This window comes from Macaca fascicularis, chromosome 7 (assembly GCF_037993035.2).
Source record: "Macaca fascicularis isolate 582-1 chromosome 7, T2T-MFA8v1.1".
Taxonomy (NCBI): Eukaryota; Metazoa; Chordata; class Mammalia; order Primates; family Cercopithecidae; genus Macaca; species Macaca fascicularis.
In genome coordinates this window covers 10,005,618-10,029,604 of record NC_088381.1, presented here as the reverse complement: position 1 = coordinate 10,029,604, position 23,987 = coordinate 10,005,618, and the positions used below count along the sequence as shown (strand labels likewise).

Sequence of the window (23,987 nt, the reverse complement as noted above, 5' to 3'; positions counted from 1 at the left end):
GGGTTTAACGGACTGAAGTGTTAAATAGGGTAGTCAGGCTTGGTCTCACTTGGAGACTGATGCTGCATTAAAGGCTTGAAGAAGATGAGGAGGTGAGCCATATGGACATCTGGAGAAAGAGTTCTCAAGGTGGGGCAAAGAGACAGTGCAAAGGTCCTGAGGCAGGAGAACGCATGTTGTGTTGAAGGTTAGAGGGGTATGGGGTAGGAAGTGGGGACAATCACGTACGTCCCTATAGGCCATCCTTAGAATTTTGCTTTTGCTCTGAGTGAGAAGGGAAGCTATTAGAAGTTGTGAATAGAGAAGTGACATGATACGACTTGCATCATAACAGGATCACTCTGGTTGCTGTGTTTAAAACTGACCATCGTGGTGAGGCAAGTACAGAAGCAGAGAACACAGGCAGGAGGATGAGGACAGCATGAAGTGGGTGAGAAGTGGTCAAATTCTGGGTATTTTATTTTTGAGACGCAGTCTCACTCTGTCGCCCAGGCTGGAGTGCAGTGACATGATCTCGGCTCACTGCAACCTCCGTCTCCCGGGTTCAAGCAATTATCTGCCTCAGCCTCCCGAGTAGCTGAGATTACAGGCATGTGCCATCATGCCTGGCTAATTTTTTGTATTTTTAGTAGAGATGGTGTTTCACCATCTTGGCCAGGCTGGTCTTGAACTCCTGACCTCAGGTGATCCACTTGCCTCGGCCTCCCAAAGTGCTGGGATTATGGGCGTGAGCCACCACGCCCAGCCTCTGGGTATATTTTAAAGGTAAAACTGGCAGGATTTCCTGAAGGATTGGGTGTAGATTGGGAGAAAAAGAGGAGTCAAGGTTGTTTGCTTGAGAAGGTAGAAGAATGGTTTGCCGTGGAGTGATGGGGAAGCCGAAGACAGAACGGGTCTGAGCAGGAGAGCGGGGAAGCCAGGATTTCTCCTTGGCTACAGGGACCTCGCTTGATCACCTGTGCATCCAAATTCCTACCACAGGGTCTGGCACGTGGTAGACAACTGGTTCGGATATGTTTGCTGAATTCAATTATCTTTCTTCTTGATTTCCTCCTATCTCCTTGACTTCCTTTATCATTACAGTAAATGGGAATTTTTCATTTCTGTGAGCAAGCTATTTATCAGCAAATCACACCACAGATTCATCTTGGTGTTAAGAACAGGATTAAAATGACGACGGGAGTCTATCTCGAATGCTTCCCCGGAGGCTATCTCCTGCTGCCTGACCTTCCCTGCTCGACAACATGGCAAATATGTCTTGTTATTTTTTTTCATATGAGATACAATAGAATTGTTTTGTATAGATTTTTATTTTTATTTTTGCCATTCAATGGCAAACATTCTGTAGGAAACTAGAAGAAACAGCAGCTTGCTCAGCAAATGTTTCTTTTAGGAAGAATGGCTATATCGGAATAAAAACACTGGCTTTTCATTTGACAAAGAACTCAGTAAGCATAATCCTACATAGCACAGCCCACCAGCACCATTAGACCAGGCAGAAAACAGTCTGACTTTAAGACTCGAGCAGCCAACGCCATCCTATATAAAACATTCATCTAGATGATTTTGACTTATGTAAGTTTGAGATAAAACATCTTAGGACATCATGATGCATTCAATCTCTCCAGTGAAGTTGTATCTTCATAAGAATCAATTCTCTTCGTTCCAAGACTGTTTATGCCAGTTATGCTTGCTATTATTACTATGTAATTTAATAAGATATCATATAAAACAAAATAAAAGTATGAAGAGAACTGCTGATTCTATAAAAACTAAGATGCATATTTTGTAAAGACCTGCAATTGCAAGCTTCCAAATATGTAATTTTTGAATTAGGTATGGGTGAGACAACCGTCAAAGATAAGGGAGGATATCTTAAAAATATCTAGGGTACTACGTAATCCTCCACATAACAGAACCAACGACAAAACCACATGATTATCTCAATAGACGCAGAAAAGGCCTTCAATAAAATTCATCACCCTTCATGCTAAAAACTCTCAATAAACTAGGTATTGATGGAACGTATCTCAAAATAGTAAGAGCTATTTATGACAAACCCACAGCCAATATCAAATAAGATATCAAATGAGAGCTATGTATGACAAACCCACAGCCAACGGGCAAAAACGCGAAGCATTCCCTTTGAAAACAGGCACAAGACAAGGATGCCATCTCTCACCACTCTTATTCAATGTATTACTGGAAATTCTGGCCAGGGCAATCAGGTCAGAGAAAGAAATAAAGGGTATTCAATTAGGAAAAGAGGAAGTCAATTTATCTCTGTTTGCAGATGACATGATTGTATATTTAGAAACCCCATCGACTCAGCCCAAAAATCTCCTTAAGTTGATAACTTCAGCAAAGCCTCAGGATAAAAAATCAATTTGCAAAAATCACAAGCATTCCTATACACCAATAACAGACAAACAGAGAGCCAAATCACGAGTGAATTCCTATTCACAATTGCTACAAAGAGAGTAAAATACCTAGGAATAAAACTTACAAGGGATGTGAAGGACCTCTTCAAGGAGAACTACAAATCACTGCTCAACAAAATAAGAGAGGACACAAGCAAATGGAAAAACATTCCATGCTCATGAATAGGAAGAATTGATATTGAGAAAATGGCCATACTGCCCAAAGTAATTTATAGATTTAATGCTATTCCCATCAAGCTACCATTGTCTTTCTTCACAGAATTAGAAAAAACTACTTTAAATTTCGTATGAAACCAAAAAAGAGCCTGTATAGCCAAGACAATCCTAAGCCAAAAGAACAAAGCTGGAGCCACCATGCTACCTAACTTCAAACTATACTACAAGGCTACAGTAACAAAAACAGCATGGTACTGGTACCAAAACAGATATATAGACCAAACGAATAGAATGGAGGCCTCAGAAATAACGTCACACATCTACAACCATCTGATCTTTGACAAACCTGACAAAAACAAGCAATGGGGAAAGGATTTCCTATTTAATAAATGGTGTTGAGAAAACTGGCTACCCATATGCAGAAAACTAAAAGTGGACCCCTTCCTTACACCTTATGCAGAAATTAACTCAAGATGGATTAAAGACTTAAACATAAGACCTAAAATCATAAAAACCCTAGAAGAAAACCTAGGCAATACCATTCAGGACATAGGCATGGGCAAAGACTTCAAGACTAAAATATCAAAAGCAATGGCAACAAAGCCAAAATTGACAAATGAGGTCTAATTAAACCAAAGAACTTCTGCAGAGCAAAAGTAACTATCATCAGAGTGAACAGGCAGCCTACAGAATGGGAGAACATTTTTGCAATCTATCCATCTGACAAAGGGCTAATATCCAGGATACAAGGAGTTTAAACAAATTTACAAGAAAAAAAACAACCTCATCAAAAACTGGGCAAAGGCCTTGAACAGGTACTTTTCAAAAGAAGACATTTATGAAGCCAAAAAACATACAAAAAAAAAGTTTGTTATCACTGGTCATTAGAGAAATGCAAATCAAAACCACAATGAGATACCATTTCACGCCAGTTAGAATGGCGATAATTAAAAAGTCAGGAAACAACAGATGCTGGAGAGGATGTGGAGAAATAGGGATGCTTTTACACTGTTGGTGGGAGTGTAAATTAGTTCAACCATTGTGGAAGACTGTGTGGCAATTCCTCAAGGATCTAGAACTAGAAATACCATTTGATCCAGCAATCCCATTACTGGGTATATACCCAAAAGATTATAAATTACTCTACTATAAAGACACATGAACACGTATCTTTATTGTTGCACTGTTCACAATAGCAAAGACTTGGAACCAACCCAAATGCCCATCAATGACAGACTGGATAAAGAAAATGTGGCACATATACACCATAGAACACTACACAGCCATAAAAAAGGGATGACTTCATGTCCTTTGCAGGGACATGGATAATGCTGGAAACCATCATTCTCAGCAAACTAACACAAGGACTGAAAACCAAACAGAAAACCCAAACCAAACATGCTCTCACTCATAAGTGGGAGATGATCAACGAGAACACATGGACACAGGGAGGGGAACATCACACACTGGGGCCTGTTGGCGGGTGAGGAGCTAGGGGAAGGATAGCATTAGGAAAAAAACCAAATGTAGATGACAGGTTGATGGGTGTAGCAAACCACCATGGCACATGTATACCTATGTAACAAACCTGCACATTCTGCATATGTACCCCAGAACTTAAAGAATAATAATAATAAAAAATCTAGGGCACTGCATGTACACTGTTATCATGTGCTGCAAATTATCACCGTTCTTTAAAGAAGCCCAAATTCCAAAACTTTGAGGTTGTATTATGGATGTCGTTTATAACGCCAATAAAGAGAATATACAAAGAAAGAGCCTTGGCCCATAGCACAAGATTTACGAACGAATGCATTTTTATATATTTTAAGTTACAATGAAATGTTTAAGGTATGTAGGTATAATTTGTAATAATTCTTTGTCACTGATCTTTAAAAATTAATACCTAACATTTCTGCTTATGTCAAAAAAAAAAGGAGGGCTTCATGTTCCCAAATAAAAGTGTTCTCATTTTAAAAGACTCAACTATTCTCCTTACTTGGATGGGTTTTGTAGGCAGGTAATTAAATACCTGGGGAGGCAGAGGCCACACCCACAGCCCTGTCCCACTAACATCACATGGAAGGTGACTTACCTGGAAACTATGACGCCATTCACTTGGAGGAACTTAAACAGGTCCTGTGCCTTCTCCCGGTCCTTGAACTTTTCTTTGGCAGTCAAGGTGTCATATGGTACCAGAAGAGGGTGACTGCCACCACCTGGGTCAGTAAGGTGAGAGGTGACATTTGGCTCTTCCTTTGCACTTCTGGGAGACCATACCCGCCCCGGTTCAGCTTCCTTAGGGGATGCCGTGAATCTCACTCACCTTTGCTCTCCAGCTCCAGCTTCTTCTTCTTGGCCCAGATATTGTGATAGTTCTCAGCCACGACCTCCACCATTCCCTGTGTCCCACCAAGAAGAGCCAAGTCAAAGAGAAAGTAAGCAGGCAAGCTAGCTTCATAGCTGCTGGGCTATCTCAGGCAGCCTCGGGAACAGCACCCCACTGAACACTAACAGCACAGAGCCAAGGGCCTCCCATCATTAATGATTCTGTGCTTATGTACCTCATTCGTTTCCTATCTTCCCATACACACAGAAAACAATTTCTAACTCTCTCCTTCCCTTGTAACTTATTATTCTGGCAGCTTGATGCATTTAGGAGAAACATCCATTTCCGCTTGAACCTGCATGCTGGCAGCACGTCATTTTTCACAGCTGCTTAGTATTGTACCCCTGACCTCAGATGGGGAGTTGGGAGTGCGGGCCAAGAAAAGTCTAGAACCCTTGAAAGCCTGTAGCTTAACAAACTAAAAATAATCACGTCTTAAAGGAAAGTGCTGTAAATAAGATTTCTCTAGTAGAATCCATCTTTGTAAGGCTTGTAAAACAGTGACTTAGAATGAAGGATGTACTTTGGAAAGAAACTTTCTCTAAGGTCCAAGGGGCTGGTCTGATGGACTTCCAGAGGAGTGAGCGCCCCAGGCTAGGGCAGGCACAGCCACCAATGTGTATAGGAGGGGAGCAATGGGCTTTCAGTTTCAACCCCTTGGTCTCACATCCCTATCCTGCAGTGACTGGCTGCCTGCACCATCACAGGGCGCTCCAGCAACCCACTATGGGACGTGTGGGTTGTCCTTATGTTTTGGAGGCCTTACAATGATACCAGCAAACACCTCCACTGAGGCGCTAAGTTTCACAGATTTTGTCCTAGTTGTCTTATTTATTTTGGGTTTTGACACAGTATAGTCAGCCTTCCTTAACCGTGAGTTCTGCATCTGCGGATTCCACCAATTGTAGCTTGAAAATATTTGGAAAAAAATGTGTCTGTACTGAACGTGTACAGACTTTTTTCTTGTCATTATTCTCCAAACAATATAGCATAACAACTATTTATACAGAATTTACATTGTGTCAGGAATTACAAATAACCTGGAGCTAATTTAACGTGTATGGGGGGATGTGTGTAGGTTACAGGTAAACTATGCCATTTTATATCAGGGACTTGAGCGTTGGTGGGTGTTGATGTCTGCGGGAAGTCCCAGGGTGAAGCCCTCATGGATACTGAGGGAAGACTCCAGTGCGCTGGTGGTTCTTCCTACTGAGTCAGCACCCGTCAGGGCGTCCTTGGAAGAAGCACAAAGCCTCCCCTTCTCGGAGGACTGGTTCACTCTGCGGAGACCTTCCCTGTGGCCTCTGCACAATGTGACCATCTTCAGTTCTGAATTTTAGTGGTGATACGTTCTAGAGATTCTTTCCCTTTTCTTGCCCTTTAACTCTTTGGAAGGTAATGCGTCCTGCACTTGAAAGCAAGTCATGCCGGACCTGGGGCACTGACCTGGAGCTCCCTGGAGAGTACAACGTTTGAGAGGTCGAGGGGAGCAGGGCTGTAGCTGTTGCCCTAGGAAAGCAAAGGCACAGTCACGGGGTTGCCATTATTTTCCTGGTTCTTATCAGCATCCCCAACTTCAGCTGTGAAAGATGTGTCCCGAAAAATCCCCAAGGTTCATCTTAGACAGTCCCACCTAGGATGCCCCAGGCAGAACGCCCCCAGGTTCTCCACGGGTTCCATCGGCCCAGCGTGGGCCTCTGGGTGTGGTATATGTACCTGGTTGGCCTGGGACACGCTTCGAAGCTTCTCATTTTCCCGCTGTTGAACCAACGCTTCTCCCTCTTTGGTCCTCTCCACAGTCCAGCCCACAGCTAGCATGGTTTTCAGGGACTCTCGGGCAGGCCAGCGATAAATTTCCTTCTCCTAGAAGAGAATTTGAGCAGAAGCACTTTGCAGAACACACCCCAGCATTCCCCCTGGCCCTTCTCCGCACGGCAGGTGGACCCCGCTGTGGGTGGGGGTGCTAGTTCGCGCCAGCCTTCTCTCACAAGGTCAAACGATCCTTTGCATCTTACCCGAAACGCAGGCTTTCTGGTGTTTTTAGGTATAAGACCCTACAGTGTCTCCTGCCCTGGGAGGAAACGTGCCAGACATTAGAAATGCCATTATCTACAATCTGTAGGTAAAGAACAGGGACAGGAGAGTGACTCCTCATGTTCTAGTAGTTGTTGAAGATGAGAGCTTGTCAAAATGCATCTGCATAAAGCTCTCCTGTGAGTTTGGGAAAGATAATTTATTAGATTTAGAATTCTTGTGGGCCGGGCGCGGCGGCTCACGCCTGTAATTCCAGCACTTCGGGAGGCCAAGGCGGGTGGATCACCTGAGGTCAGAAGTTCGACACCAGCCTGGACAACATGGCGAAACCCCATCTCTACTAAAAATGCAAAAATTAGCCGGGCATAGCGGCGCATGCCTGTAGTCCCAGCTACTCGGGAGGCTGAGGCAAGAGAATCGCTTGAATCCGGGAGGCGGAGCTTGCAATGAGCCAAGATTGTGCCACTGCACTCTAGCCTGAGTGACAACAGTGAAACTCCGTCTCAAAAAAAAAAAAAAAAAAAAAAAAAAAAGAATTCTCTTTTGGTCTATGCACAATTTAATAGATAGTCAACATGAATACAAAGATACATACACCATCCTTCACACGTGACACTAGGCCTAGGACTAAAGCTTACAAAGAATCTTACAGATTGCAAGATAAGAATTCAGAGTTGAGTTGGCCGGGCGCGGTGGCTCAAGCCTGGAATCCCAGCACTTTGGGAGGCCGAGATGGGCGGATCACGAGGTCAGGAGATCGAGACCATCCTGGCGAACACAGTGAAACCCCGTCTCTACTAAAAAGTACAAAAAAACTAGCCGGGCGAGGTGACGGGCGCCTGTAGTCCCAGCTACTCGGGAGGCTGAGGCAGGAGAATGGCGTAAACCCGGGAGGCGGAGCTTGCAGCGAGCTGAGATCCGGCCACTGCACTCCAGCCTGGGCGACAGAGCGAGACTCCGTCTCAAAAAAAAAAAAAAAAAAAAAAAAGAATTCAGAGTTGAGTTAAACCAAATATGTTAAGTAATCAATTTTTTTTTAAGCAAGAGATGCGTTCTTTTAAACTTATTTTCTTGAGGATTCTCTTCTCTATTACCTGTATCTTTCATGTATTAGAAATCATTTTTGGCTGGGCATGGTGGTTCACACCTGTAATTCCAGCACTTTGGGAGGCCGAGGTGGGAGGATTGCTTGAGGTCAGGAGTTCAAGACCAGCCTGGCCAACATGGCGAAACCCTGTCTCTACTAAAAAATTACAAAAATTAGCTGGGCATGGTGGTGCATGCCTATAGTCCCAGCTACGTGGGAGGCTGAGGTAGGAGGATCACTTGAGCCTGGAAGGTAGAGGTTGCAGTGAGCTGAGATCACACCACTACACTCCAGACTGGGTGACAGAGTAAGAGACCCTCCCTCAAAAAAAAAAAAAAAAAAAAAAAAGAAATTATTATTGTCTTTTTTGTTTCTTTCTTTTTTTTTTTTGAGATGGAGTCTTGCTCTGTCGCCAGGCTGGAGTGCAGTGGCATGATCTTGGCTCACTGCAACCTCTGCCTCCCTGGTTCAAGCAATTCTCCTGCCTCAGCTAGTTCTCCTGCCCGGCTAATTTTTATATTTTCAGTAGAGACGGAGTTTCACCATGTCGGCCAGGATGGTCTCTATCTCTTGACTTTGTGATCCGCCCACCTCAGCCTCCCAAAGTGCTAGGATTACAGGCATGAGCCACCATACCTGGCCTTGTCTGAATTTTCCCCAGCAATTTCACTGCGCCTTCTCCCTGCCCTGCCCTGCCCTAACCAAACCCCTTCCTAGTTCAGTTCAGTTGCAGAACTACAAATGCATTTTGGCCCAGCCTGAAAGTGCTGAATGATGCTTCTTTCACCAATGGCCTCTGAAAGCCAAAGAACAGAAAGTGAGGCTGGGCTCTTGGAAACTGGTCCCGAGGCAGTTGCTCACTGGCAAGCTTGTGAACAGTTTACTGAGTCCTAGATGTTGTTTTAGGGACTTGAGAGTGAATGTGCTCTGAACTCCTCTGAGCTCCTGATCAAATCACTCAAGGAAGGAAACAGCATGCCCACACAGTGTTACCAGAGGCCTGTTTCTTACCTTCTCCGTTAATGTCTTGAAAGGCCTTATCAGTGGGTGGGTCTTCACATTTTCATCCAGGGAAATCCCGTATTTCCATCCACTCTGACTCTGTAGAAATGTTCTCAGTTCAAATATCCTTGGCACGCAAAGAACCCCGCTATGTGACCCAAATCCCTGCTTCTATTCTCGTGGAGCAAATGGAATAATGGATAGTGACAGGGCTTAGAAATTCTCTTCAAAAATGCCTAATTGATCCTCTCAGGCCATCAGGCTGTCTGCCTCCCGAATCTTGAACTCTGCTCTTTTATTCCTTGTTGTTTTAGTTGCTGTCCTCTCCACTTTCTCGCTTGTATTTCAGGCCCACTTAAAACAGGATGTTTCAAAAGGCCCTGGGAACAGTGCTTCTCAGGTTAGCGTACCCCCTTCGCAAGAAGAACAGAAGCTAGGTCTGGGAGGCCTGGGAAGACTGGACCTACTGCCACTGCCTGGAGGGGCCCATTTGGCTTGCAATCCTTGCCTGCCAGTGCCAGAGCAAAAGCGTAGTGATGTGTGCTTCCCAGAGTCACAGGAGTTTAAGAACTTTTAGGGTTATTCAACAAATATTGGGTGAATGTCTTCTATGGTACACATCAGACTCTGTCCTAGGCACAGTGGATACAGAGATAAGTAAGAGCCCCTGATTTCCATAACTTCACATCCCCAAGGCTTCTGGCTGTTGCTCTTTCTCAATCTCAGCTTCTGTTCATTTGTTAAATGTGTATATTTCCTAAGTTTCTGTCCCTTCTCAAGAGACATATACTCCCCTAGGTGATCTAATTTAGGCCTATGGTTTCACTTACCACTGAGAAGAGACTAGTATCAAATCAATACTTCCAGCGCAGAACTCCCTCCTAGTTTCAAACCTATTTAAGCTATGCTTGGACGTTCCACAGGCACCCCTCAAATTACTTCTCTACATGTCTCCTCCTCTCGGGTCCCCCGGATGAAGTGAACAGCCCCAGCTTACACTCACTTTCCAAGCCAATGACATGGGAGTCCTCCTTGACACCACTGCCTGTACCCCTCCCATCATTTGTCTGTCTGTCTGTCTGTCTCTCTCACCCACTTCCCTGCTTGTATGTTAGCTCAGGCCACCATTAGCTCTCACTGGGGTTACTGCAAGAGCTGCTTAAGCAGCCTCCCAGCCTCCAGTCTTGCTGCCTCTCCCTGGATTCATTTTCTACCCTATTGTCCGGGGATATTAAAAAATCACAATCATTTGTGGGCACTCTACTGACTTCGAATGTTTCTGACTGCCAGCTGCCATCCTGGTAAAACCCAAGTCCTTTCAAATGACCTGTAAACCTAAAAAGGTCATCATGCTGACCTCTCCAGACTCACTTCTCACCCTCTGTCCCATCCTACTCCACATCCTAGCTCTACTGAACCATGGTTCCCTAAAGCCAAACTGTCTCTGGCCTCCCTGGGTCTGCACCTGCTGTTCCCAAGGCCTGCAGGGCACTTACCTCCTTGTGACAGATGGCTCCCACTCATCCTTTAGCACATGCTGTAGATGTCACCAACTCTGGGAGATGTCCCTGGACCCCCAGTACTGGATTAGGGATTCCTATGTGTTCTAATCCTGTGCTCATGCTCACCATAGTCCTGGACAACCTGCCCCACAATGGCTGGTTCGTTTTGATTCTCCCACAAGATCATGAGGCTTTTGAGGGCAAGAAAAACACTCTTTTATTGTAAGATCATCAGTGCCGCCTGGCACTGGTGAGCAGGCATGTATCTATGCCCTCGTGAAGCTTACCATCTAGTGGCAGAAAGAGGTATCAATCAACTATACTAGTAAATGTAAAATTGATAATTAGAATAAATGTATAGATGTACAAATGTTATAAATACAAATACCTAAGCGAGCTATGAAAGTACTATGAAAGGGAAGGACAAGGTGCTCAGAGGGCCCAGAACTGAGAAATCTGGAAAAATGCCATCCTAGGAATTCATGCTTGGAGTGATATTTGCAGGATGAGTTGGTGAATGCTGCGAGCATGTGTGTGAGTACAGGCGGGTATTTGGCAGGCTCCGAGGAGGGTCTCTGGCACATGTAGTGCATATGTGAGAGAGAGAGACAGAGAGAGAGAGAGAGAGAGAGAGACAGAGAGAGAGAGAGAGAGAGAGAGAGGGTCTAAAATAAGGGGAGGTGGCTGGAGGGCAGAGGGCAGAGGAGGAGATGAGGCTAGAGATGGTAGCAGAGGTCAGATCAGGCAGTGCCTACCAGGCCACACCAAAGATTTTGACCATTATCTTCAGAAGAGTTAGAAATTATGAAAGGATTTTAACAAGGAGAAAGGGCTGGGTAGGAAGAGCAGTGGTAGAATATGCATGACTCACTTTGTGTACTGAAACTCTGACTTGCTTGCACTATGAAGAACAGACTAGGCAAATGCACGTGGGGAGACCCGTAAGGAGCTTATGCCAGTCTGGGTGAAAGACGACAGCAGCTTGGACTGAAGTCATAGGACAGAGACAAATATATGGATGTACGAGAGACTCAGGAGTTCAAATCCACATGGTTGAGTGATGGCTTCGCTAATGCTGTGGGCTCCTGGAGGTGACTATTCTCCCTAATTCTTGGCTGGCCAAATGGCCATAGGCAAAGAGTTCTTAGAAAATGCAGATGCTCTAGAGCAAGGGCCAGCTGGCTCTGCCCCCTCAGTCAAATCTAGCTGACCACTTTTTTTTTAATTAATAAAATGTGATTGGAATACAGGCACCCACTTTTGTTTATGTTTTCTCTATGGCTGCTTTTATGCCACAGCAGCCGGGAGGAGTCATTGCAATGGAGTTGGTCTGGCTCTCGAAGCCTCAAATGTTGATCATTCAGCCCTTTACAGAACAGATTTGCCACCTCCTGCTTTAGAATCATGAGGTATCAGCCCATTCATAGTTACAATGATAGCTGTTACCATCAGCCCCCAGTAGACTCATGGACGGATGAGCTGAGCCTACATCCACACAGAGGCTGAGCTAGTGGTTCAAGGTGTTCCTTCTCTGCGGGCACATTGCATGGAGGTGGTTTTCTGTGCTTTGCTGTGGACATGGGTCCACGGTTACACACTGTAGGCTGCAGCTGAGAAATGGCCCCAGTCCTTAACTGGCTGTCCACAGGAATCCTGGATATCTTTCGCACAGTCTTCCCACTTTGCCTGCCAGTGTTAAAGGGCTGACACAGCAATGAAACATATGAAACAGCCTGACCTCATGTGGTGAAGAATTCTAAACACCAGATGGAGAGCCTTATTAATAAGGGAGTGTCTGGGAGTTATACCACTGCCTGCCATAGGAAGACGATTGTGTGTCTTCCCTAGAATAAAATCCAGCCTTCCAGAAACATGCAAGGGTTAGGCTTTCAATTTCATTTTTTTTTTTTCCAATCTGCATTCAAATACAAAAATTGGATAGAAGCCTCCCCATTCCCATTAAGCATTTACATCAAACACATACAAGCCTGTGTGTGGGCACAATTCCCGTAAGGAAATGTTAAGGAAGAAGTTAATGCTTCCAGAATTGATCATTTTCTTGAGAAACACAAAAGAAACACCAGCAGCTGCTGTCACCTATTTCTGTGACCTCCACCAACCGTGGGAAATTGCTGCTCAGAAATAACGAATGCCGGCGGCATGGAAAATCTGTTACTTCGACAAATCAGGCAGATTTCCAGGACTGGGCCCTTTTAATGTTCTTGGGCTGGTTTTCCCACCTGACAATTGTCAGCTGGAAGATAATCCCTACCTTGTCACAGGCCCATTTATCATGTGAATGCTCAGCATACTTGGTGACGATGTATTCCAATTTTTCAGGCAAGGAAAAACTGTGAAACGAGGAAAAAAATATCAAAACCTCCCCAAGCACTTCAGCCAGACATAGTAGAAGATGGTCAGAACTACCAATCAATCAGCTGTCAGAAGGCGGATGTGATCAGCCGGCCAATCCCAAAGCTAAAGTTGGACTCCAGGCACAGTGACATTCCTGAGTAGGAGTGGCATAGCCAGGGTGAGGTCACGGACACACCCAAGTCTAAGCGTGGAACATCTCTGGAGGAGCCTTGGCTGGGCAGGCCTCTGCCATGTGCTCTGGGTTCTCTTGGCTCCTGGGCCAGACCTGTCTTGGTTAGACAGTGAGAATCCAAGGTAAATGGCCTGTCATCCTCCGGCTACAATCTGGAAATGGTAGAAATGGGTAGCCAGAGAGCCGTATGTTATGAAATAGTGGTTTTCTACCTTTTGGGGCTTGGTGGCTCATGGTAAAATACTAGAATTTTGGAAGTACAGTAGACACCTGCTATTTCTGTTTTCCTAGAAAACAGCTCCGGTCCCTTCTGTTGGTATCGGCACCTGCATTCCCTTTACATTGCGTAGTCTTCTTATATTGTATGCAGTGTTACATGAACTGTCACCAAGGATGGGCATATGACTAGGCAAATCAGACTTTCTCTCCATGGAATTTAAGTCTTGAGTTGGGTGAAACTAGGGCAGTAAATTCTTCAAGGTGATTCACCCAATGGGGACATCTGAAGATTGTCGATTTCCTCACAGTGCCTGATTCCAAGTCCTTCCCTGGTGACTATGTGCGCTAAGGCCAGGCTGGCCTTTCACTAGATTTTGACAATGACCCCATATTCTTGCAAAAGGTGCTTTTCTCCTGAAGTAAGCCAGGGTTAATCTCCATTCCTCAAGGAACTATATTGATGTCATGGGTATATGTGAACAAATCTGAACTCTCAAAATAACACAGAGCCACTTGCCATTAACACACAGTTGCTAGAGTATAATGTTTTCTCAGAATGTTTTCAAAAGCATCCAAGTTACTACGCCATTTGCTTTGTCTTTCTTTAACACTGTTACATTTTTATAGGCAGAGTTCTCCGAAGTCAGCACCTGCCTTCTTTGGCCCCAGCTTGATGGTTTACCATGCTCCTTACCTCTTACTTACAGCAGTTTCAATTCTGTCCCACCATCCCACAGCTCAAAGCTCTTTCCAATGGAATGTGTGTTTGATTATCCCAAAGATTACACATTATCAAAGCAGACAGTCCCCCTGGGAAGGGTTCAGGCTTTCATTTGAGAACTACTGCCATGAAAGACAGGTCTAAGGGGCTCATATAGGCTCAGGCTTACTTTCCCTGCTCACCCTGAAGCAGTTTTAGAGCTCTTCATTTAAAATGCACCTGGAGCCGACTGTATACCCTACAGCACATATTCATAACTGGGCAGAACTACTGCAAACCAAAACTTAGCAATATTTTGCCCAAGGGATAAGCGCACCTCCATGGCCTAGTCAACACCAGTGAGAAATTCTGGAAAATTACAGGGAGAAATTAAAAGGCGCAATGGTAGGGCTATTCTGAAGCTCCAGCATCCCTCGGCATGGCAAAGAGCAGGTCCAGCTTTTCCAGTGAGGACCCCACACTGTTCTGTCATCACACCCCAGCCTTGCCAGCACTCAGCTGACTGTTATTTATGGAGCTGTTGTGATGTACGATGCTATTAGAACCATATGAGCCTAATTCACCAAGAGCAAAGATTTTGTCAAAAAGCTCATTAATAAATTAATTGCATAATTTGTCAGGGTAGTTCTCTCAGTGCCTCAGGAGACATTTATTTGTGGGAGCATCCATCTCTGGTAATAAATAAACCAACCCTTTCCTCCCCCACCAAAAGCCCAGAATATAGTAATACAGATATGTATGGATTAAACCTTGTGCCTGATGGGACTTGTCAAGAGAAATGATGAACAGCGTTGGCAGGAGGGAAAGAGGTAAAGCGCACATTTCTTGCTGCCCTCTGGAAGAAAACATTGGTTACTGGACAAAATACAGGACCAGCTTAGAGATGATTCTGGACTCACTTCACAGTGTTGATAGGTTTGGGATCAAAGTTGCCATCTGCATCCACTGAGATCTGTTTCTCCAAAGTGGCTGTGATTCTGGTATCCAAATAATCCGGTGGCAAGGCCCCAGCTATAGCACTGAGACAAGGCAGGGCCATTCGGAAAAGATCTGGGTCATATTTCTGTGAGGGAAAAACAAGGCCACCTTAGCAGAGAAAGCAGAACCATGTCCTTAGACAGAACCATTCACTAATCACCTGAAAACAGAAATAAAATACACGCATCTATCCAGGTTAACGAAAGCGAGAAATGTGTAACCCCTTAATTATTTTCTGGTGGAAACGAAGGTATCCTTGGAGGATGAACTAACACTCTATAAAGCCCTCAAGTCACCATTTGCTTTAAGTTGAAAAATCTTAAACAGGTTTAAATCAATATCTCCTAAATGGTTAATTTCAAGACCACCTAAGGGTTAAAGTGACTAGTCGCTAGGCCAGAAGTGACTATAAACTTGTCTGCTAAGAACGGTCATAGAAATGGACCCAACTTGCAACTGGAGAGGGCATAGCAAGCTGTGCCAAGCTCTGTAGTAGCTGATATGGGTCATATGTTGACATCAGCAGCAGACTGCTCAACATCCATCATTCTCTCTTGAACCCAGCCTGAAATGAATTTCAGTCAAATAGCATGGGGTTGGGAAGAGTTTTGATCTGCTTACACGAGACCAATGAAATCCAGGGGTAAAGAAAATGTAAGTGCAGGTGAACGAGCTATATGCGTGCTCTATACTTCTCTAAGAAACCCAGACCTGCTCACTTTCTACCTTTAAAGCTGCTGACCTCACAAACTGGGTTAGGGGAAGTGGAGCAAAGTCTGAGTCAGAGCTCTACTTCAATCACACCGTTCGGTAAGGCCTGGGTTTCAGAGGCTCTGAGCTCTCACCCGACGCCTCCTCAGATGAGTGCCTGGCAAGAACCTCTCCCAGCATGGCTTAAGGTCCTCTGGAAATCCCCTGTCCCACCATCACAGCAGATGTCAGGGCTTTTCCTCTTGGCTCGAGCCTAGTGAAGGTTGACAGACAGGAGCCGCACCAAATCAGGGGGAAACGAATGGGGAGGTAAGGCATCGACACTGACATCAGAGGATGTGTGTGTCATTTACTCTGGTAGTCACTTTCCCATGTACAGCTCTGTGAATGTGAAAATTTATTCAACTACTCCGAGGCTTTGCTTCACCTGTAAAATAAGGATTTTAAGAGTTTCCATTTCAGAGAGAGGGGCAAGAATTAGTGTAATATGCTTGTAAAGTACTTAGCACAGGTCCTGGCAAATGGAACGCTAAATAGATGATGGCTGTTATTATCTGTAGGTGCCGGGGCACTGAGATGCTCTCTTTTTGCTCAGAAAGTACCGTCATTACCTTATGGGAGAGAGAGTCAAAAATCCCCCAGAAAAGCTTCTCCGTTAGGTGCAGCTCTTCTTCCACAGCTAGCCCATAGCTCCCCCATCCTGAAGGCAGGCAGTAATATTTCCAGCACTGTTCATAGTGATTCGTCAGAAGCTGGGAGGTTCAGAACAGGAGAGACCAGCGGGGTGGGGTAGCGAAAGTCCACGGGCATCAGAAACATGCAGGAGAGAATAAAATAGCAAGCAGAGATCATGAGAATGAAACATGTGAAACAGCTGGGCTGTCGACAAAGAGGCCCTTCAAACACCACTGGGAACAGTCTGCTCTCTGCCTAATGAGCTTGAGCCTGAACGGATCTGCCTGATTAATTCTTGTGCCTCCTAATGTGCCCCTAGCAGTTACTGGAAAATGGAGAGGAGCCATTTCTAGTTCAAACGAGAGAGTGCTACCTTCTGAAAGTAGTCACTGTGTGCTGTTCTAGCCAGTCAAGGGTGGAAAGAATTTCTTCTGGGAGCTTTGCTTGTAATTCTGGGAGATCTTGGGGGAATGCTGATATGGGGAGAGGATGGTGGGCTGCAAGTTGTGGGTCTGAAGATTTTCTCATCAATTACCCGTTGTTTCCTTGCCCCCACTCCCCGTGCCCCCTCCCTCCCTCTCAGATCCTCTCTCTCTCTTACACCCCAGTGATTTTACAGCAGTTTCACATCTTGCCAGTAGAGGGCAGAAGTTACCGGTAATGTTTCCATCCCAGCAGGTGTGATCCACGTCCTCCAAGAGAAATCCCACTGATATGAGAGGTAAAAGTGAGCTTATTGAGTGATATCAATAATGCCTCTTCAAAGCCAGTATCCAGCTGGCAGCAAAGGCTTGCAGAGGAAGCAACACCAAATTAAGCTGTGCACACTATGGTTTTCGGTTAAAATATTTTCTTTTTTTTGAGATTAAAACTGCGGCTGCTAGAGAGAAGAATTAGCCCTTAGAGGACTGTGGAATCTCTGGGAACATACAAACTGTTTTCTGCCTGGGATGGAGACAGGGGATTCAATTAAAGCTCTCTGGGAATTCTGGGTAGCCCAGTAAAATGCTGCCTGAAATGCTTGCTTGGACGATAAAGAAAAGTGCTGTTAAAATCATTAGGTAGGATTTTCAGGTGTGGCTAGCCGTTGCTAACACTTTTGCATATGCGAATATGGAAGATGCCTCAGAGATAAAAGGTAAAAACACTGACTGCAAGGGTGGATGGCTGATTCTGGTGCCCTCCCACCAGGCCCAGATGCTGCCAGTGATAAAATATTTGTAATTTATGAGAAAACCAGAGACAAGACAATAAAAAAAGGGAAGGCCAGGCATGGCGGTTCACACCTGCTGTAATCCCAGCACTTTGGGGGACTGAGGAGGGAGGTTTGCTTGAACTCGGGAGCTCAAGGCTGCAATAAGCCATGGCTGTGCCAAGTGTGGGTAAAAGAGTGAGACCCTGTCTCAAAAAAAATAACAACAAAAAAGAGGGGTCTGTGATCTTTTTATTAAGAAAGCGAGCCAGGCACAGTGGCTCATGCCTGTAATCCCAGCAATTTGGGAGGTTGAGGCAGGTGGATCACTTGAGGTCAGGAGTTTGAGACCAGCCTGGCCAACATGGTGAAACCCTGTCTCTACTAAAAACAAACAAACAAACAAACAAACAAAAATTAGCTGGGCATGGTAGCATGTGCCTGTAGTCCCAGCTACTCAGGAGGCTGAGGCAGGAGAATTGCTTGAACCTGGGAGGTGGAGGTTGCAGTAAGCCGAGATCACGCCACTTCACTTCAGCCTGGGTGACAGAGCAAGACTCTGACTCATTTAAAAAAAAAAAAAAAAGTAGAAAACAAAGATTTCTTACAAACAAGAAAAGCACAAAACAGTATGGAATAGAAAAGGGACATTTAAATCAATTTAATGAAAAACCACAGGGCCTTGAAAGCTTTTTGAGATGAACACAGTCTGAAAACCTAATTACAGCGGGAAAGCACAAAATCTAAGTCCCCGTACTAACTGCAGCTAAATATCAACCAGTCAGTGGAAAGCAGTTAAAGAAAATTGGAGCAATTTTCTTCAACCTCGACATTCAAGAAAGGACGTGGTTTTGTGGGATGTATCTTGTTAGCGAACCATCAACTTCAGGGAGTCAAACCCATTTAGCATGTATTTTTCCTCCAAATTGCGAAGACATCACATAGGACCAGGCAAGTTTCCTGTGCAGCAGACTGTGTTTCTGTAACAATAGTGACGTTTACCTTGAGAGGCATTTTGCAGTATTCATTGAGTTGGGGCACATCAAAAACGAGGCGTCGCAGGAGCTGCTGTAACATGGAAGGCCTCAAGTGACTGCAGTAGGAAATAAGAAACGTAGAAAAGTAAAATGAAAACGTAAGAAAAACAATCAAGGAGGAATGAAAGAAACACTCAACAATAAGCATATTACAGCCAAGAAAACAGCTCCTACTACACAAGATCTCGGATAAACAAGAGTAGATGATAAAACACTTGAAAACAGTATAGTTAAAATTCAGAAAAAGAGTGCTAACGAACTGGGATACCCAAGGTGGAAGTCTAGTTGCTATGTGACAAAATGTGCTAGGATATATGCAGACTCAAAATATAATCACTGATTATGTGCAAAGAATAGAACAGAAAGAAGGTGCAGCTCAGGTTCTAGTCATCTCTAAGGCCCCCTGAACTCTGCAGAGGGAGAAACTGGAGTTGAGCAGCTCCACAGGTGGACTCTGAGGCCACCTACTGGTGTGATTTGAAGAGAACTTTAAAGCCCTGTGCCTTAGGATCTGGTCCATGAAATTCTCACTACTGGAATCATTTGTTTGGGGTAAGGCTTTGTTCTCAAAACAACTCCATTAATAGGCAAATACAGTAACTATTTAAAGAATAATCTATCAAATTACAGAGTTCATGGCACAAATAAATTTTGAGGTAGAGAAAGGAGAGGTAAGCAACACGGATTTTGCTTTTTTACATTGCCAAACTTTGAAGACACCTAGTGGAACCTATGGTTTTCTCCAGAGAAAGGTGTACACACACAAACACAATTTGATATGTAAGTTCAGCTCATGAATCCCTGGATTTTTTCCACTATTGCCTAAGGAGCTATGGAGGTAAAGCTAACACTCCTTTGTGGAATGTTGGGATGCCAGGGAAGAAATCCTTGGAGCATCTACAGTAAGAAGAATGTAAGCAGATGGAGAACAAAAGTCATCTGTTTCACTACTGTTTCTGGAGCTGGCGTTGCGATAAAAAGCACAGGGGTGAAAATATACAGTGAGTAAGTAGCCTTGTCTCAGAATCTAATAGAATGCAAAAATTACTCAGTGTTTCACATTATTATCCAGTTAATCAGCAATTATCACCTAAGATTCACTAACTTGAATACAAGCAGAGTGCAATAAATCTGTAATTCTGCGAATTCCTGACTTATTAAAATAAACAATGAAAAAACCTAGTTAAGTATCAGTTTGCCTGCTACATCTGGAGCTCAAGTGAGCAAGAAGAAAAGCTCTAAAAGTACAGTAATAGGGCTGTGAACTCTACTTTTTGTTTGATGTAAAATTCTAGTTTCTTGGCTGGGGGTGGTGGCTCACGCCTGTAATCTCAGCACTTTGGGAGGCCAAGGTGGGCGAATCCCCTGAGGTCAGGAGTTCAAGATCAGCCTGGCTAACATGGTGAAACCCCGTTTCTACTAAACATACAAAAAATTAGCTGGGCGTGGTGGCGGGCCTGTAATCCCAGCTACTCAGGAAGCTGAAGCAGGAGAGTCACTTGAACCTGGGAGGCAGAGGTTGTGTTGAGCTGAGATCATGCCAGCCTGGGCAACAAGAGCAAAACTCCATCTAAAAAAAAAAAAAAAAGCCGGGCGTGGTGGCTCACGCCTGTAATCCCAGCACTTTGGGAGGCCGAGATGGGCGGATCATGAGGTCAGGAGATCGAGACCATCCTGGCTAACATGGTGAAACCCCGTCTCTACTAAAAATACAAAAAATTAGCTGGACGTGGTGGCGGGTACCTGTAGTCCCAGCTACTTGGGAGGCTGAGGCAGGAGAATGGCGTGAACCTGGAAGGTGGAACTTGCAGTGAGTCGAGATCACGCCACTGCACTCCAGCCTGGGCGACAGAGCAAGACTCCGTCTCACAAAAAAAAAAAAAAAAATTCTAATTTCTCCCAAGTCTCATTCTTTAAAAGTATTTGCAGCTCAAATCAGTCTCACCAATGTGACTTTGTTATTAGGAAACAGCTTATGTTGGGAGGCAGGACTCCTTGGTTGGTGTGGTTTCTAAAATACACCCAGAGTTCAGCTCTAGTGAAAGCGAGAATAAGATCTGCAGCTGCTATTGATGCATTACCAGCCAATTACAAATTAAAGCTGATAGAAAGGATTGCTTTTGGTGTAAACTCATTATTTATTCCATTTTCTACCATTAAGAAAATAGAGGCTCGTAAAAACTAATAAAGGGGCATTAATCTTCCTTTTGAAGTGGCAAAGTGCAAAACCTAGGTACCTTATTAATTCCTCGAGGTTAATTGGTGTGTCCACTGAAATGTCTCTCTTGAAAGATCAAAAATATTCTAATTAGCTTAACTGTCTGCCAGTTATCATAAAAATCTTGTGTTGAATGAAGCACTATCATAATATCGGGCCTGGTTTTGGAAGGAGATCTCTGGGAGAAAACTCTTTTGGGGCCTGGGTCGAGGCGTCCTTCCCATCAACCAGCCTTTACTCCCCACCCCAAGAAAATAATACTATGCAATGACACAGCCTGTCCCATAAAGCACTTAAAGCCTGTAGGCCTTAGGCGATACAAAGACAGTAGACATAGGTTAATTTTAAAAAGCATTTTAAACATAGTGATCATTGTTATATTTGAAATATAAGCCAGAGATTATCCTTTTTAAAACATTTTAAAACTTTTTTGTAACAGGCTTTTTCAGAGCAGTTTTAGGTTCACAGCAAAATTGAGCAAAGTGTACTGAGAGTTCTCATCTATCTCTGGCCCCATAGAGGCGTAGCTTTCCCCATTATCATTATCCCCCACCAGTGGCGCATTTGTGACAACTGATATACTGAAACATCGTTATCACCCAAATTCCATAATTTACATCACGGTTCACTCTTGCTGTTGTACATTCTATCGGTTTGGACAAGTATTTAATGACACACATCCATCATTATACTGTTTTTCCACTGCTCTAAAAATTCTCTGTGCTCAGCCCGTTCATCTCTCCCTCCCCCTACCCCTGACACCACTGATCTTTTCAGTGTTTCCTTAGCTTTGCCTTTTCCAGAAAGCCATATAGTTGGAATCATACAGCACGTGGCCTTTTCGGATGAGCTTCTTGCACTTAGTAATATCGGTTTAAGGTTCCTCTATGTATTTTCATTGTTTGATAGCTCATTTCTTTGTAGCACTGAATAATATAGTCCATGGTCTGATGTACCACAGTTTATTTACCCATTCGCCCACTCAAAAACATCTTGATTGCTCCCAAGTTTTGGCAATTACGAATAAAGCTGCTACAAGCATCTGCATACAGGTTTGTGTGTGGACATAGTTTTCAACTCACTTGGGTAAAAACCAAGGAGTAAGACAGTTGAATCACGTGGTAAGAGTATGTTTAGTTTTGTAAGAAACTGACAAACTGCCTTCCAAAGTGACTGTACCATTTTCACTCCCACCAGCAATGAATGAGAGTTCCTGTTGTTCCACATCCTTGCCAGCATTTGGTGGTGTCAGTGTTCTGGATTTTGGCCGTTCTGATATGTGTGTAGTACTTTCTCACTGCTGAGATTATCTTTTGGTGTGATGTTCTAGTCACATCAATGTGGGGACCGAGGAGTTTTTTTTCTAGGTAGCTCTAGCTCCCCAATGCATAGTAATTTCTTCTGTGATTAGAAAAGAACTCATTCAACAAGAAATCAAGACCATACTCAGCTGGCCCCTAACGGGGGAAGCCTGTTGATCCTCTCTCCGGAGCGACCTACAGCAGTGGTTTCTAATCTTGACGACGTATTGGAAACACCCGGGAGGCTTCAAAAGCTGGAATCTTGGGTCTCATCCCTAACAGTTTTGACTTTTTGGGCTGGGATGTGGCCTGGGCACTGGGATATTTATTCCGTAACTCAGCAGGTATTTCTGATATGCAGCTGAGAAGGCAAAACACTGGCTGAAAAATGGCAGATCATACTATTGGCCTGTGCTGCTAAGACCTGTTGTTGAAAGGGTCTTCTTCCTTGGATTCTACAAGACTTAGATTCCTGAGGACCCAAGGCTCTTGGGGTGACTTTACCTTTTGTCCTCAGCTGGCTCTGATGCCCATCTGCAGTCGTAAAAATTACTGCCTTTAACTCCCCATGGTGAATGGAGGTTTTTTTCTTTGATTTGCTGCTGGTCTTGGGAGGCTTAGAGGTAGGTCGCTTTTATTCACAGAGTCTGGCTTCCACGTCAGATGTGCTCATGTAGAAGGCAGACACATCTGCTTCTGGCTCTATCTTGAGAATGAAGACAGCTCTTAATCTGAACACTTTAGGCTTGAAATAGTTTTCTGGTCCATCAACCGTAGTGGGTAAAGCCTAAGCTGCGCCCTCTCCCTTCCCCAAAGGGAAAGATTTTGCCTGTGGCAAATAGGGGAGCCGAGCACATCCTACGAGATGTCTAGGGGAGGGCTGGTGTATGACAAAGGCCTGGAAGCTTCCTTAGCCTAGACCACCAGTTTTTAGATTACAAAGTAAAATGCAGTTGACCTGGATGCATACACAGGGGTAACAGCATAGGATGTGTACTTACTTGCAAATGGCAAGCAGACATTCTTCTATAGTGTCCCTTTGTGCTTTGGTGAGGGAACGTCCCTTGGAAAGCCTGTATATCGTCTGCAGTGTGGAATCAATCAGAGAGGTGCAGTGTTCTGTTCCGGCAAAGAGAGGGGCACATCTTGTGAGGAGCGGGAGCACAGCAGAACATATATACCTATTTAGTGCAAGCGCAGCCTCTGTGGTGCTCAGGGAAACCTAGGGAAAGAAGATTGAGACACAGGTTAATCACCCTGAGGAACAGGGCAAAGCTGGCTCTGCACTGAGTTCCCATGTAGCAAGCTGTGGGAGCTTATATATGTCCACATTGCACAGCAAGGCAGTGAACAACGTTCTACCTTATTAGCAGTTCTATTTTTCTTTTTGCATTTTCAATGGAAAAAAAATCAAGTTAAAAGAAAACAAAAAAAAAAATTAGAAAAAAATAATAACAAAGGCTAGCTGGCTCTAAGTCTTCCCAAATGATCCTATAAATATCTGTTCCCTTCAAAATAATTTTGAACTCATTAAAATCAGCTGACGACCAGTCTAACCCAACATTTTGATGCTTGCAAAGTCTAGTTGCCAGGATACTACATTATTATTCTGGTTTTCGCTCTTTTCTCACCTACCAGGGACTCACGCACTGTTATCTTACGACTGTAAGATTAGTGAATGGTTATAGGTCAAGCAGTTTCTCAAATTCACCAGTTTTGTGAAAGAGAAAGTGGAACTCTGACTCCTTTCAGTTAATTGGTGAGCACTGTGAGCAA

At 44.2% G+C, this 23,987-nt stretch overlaps 1 protein-coding gene across 7 annotated transcripts in view; it reads right to left on the bottom strand.

Annotated features, from left to right (window-relative positions):
* RYR3 (ryanodine receptor 3) overlaps window positions 1-23,987 on the bottom strand; it is a 566,003-nt gene that overhangs the window by 112,970 nt on the left and 429,046 nt on the right. For all 7 annotated transcript variants that reach the window (XM_005559076.5, XM_065547708.2, XM_065547709.2 and 4 more), the window contains exons 48-57: window positions 23,213-23,433; window positions 18,658-18,748; window positions 16,400-16,540; window positions 14,999-15,162; window positions 12,884-12,962; window positions 9,119-9,208; window positions 6,703-6,849; window positions 6,433-6,495; window positions 4,924-4,999; window positions 4,693-4,816 (exon numbers count right to left, since the gene is read on the bottom strand). In XM_005559076.5, coding sequence (XP_005559133.3) covers window positions 4,693-4,816; window positions 4,924-4,999; window positions 6,433-6,495; window positions 6,703-6,849; window positions 9,119-9,208; window positions 12,884-12,962; window positions 14,999-15,162; window positions 16,400-16,540; window positions 18,658-18,748; window positions 23,213-23,433 — 1,196 coding nt within the window. The remainder of the gene's footprint in view (window positions 1-4,692; window positions 4,817-4,923; window positions 5,000-6,432; window positions 6,496-6,702; window positions 6,850-9,118; window positions 9,209-12,883; window positions 12,963-14,998; window positions 15,163-16,399; window positions 16,541-18,657; window positions 18,749-23,212; window positions 23,434-23,987) is intronic.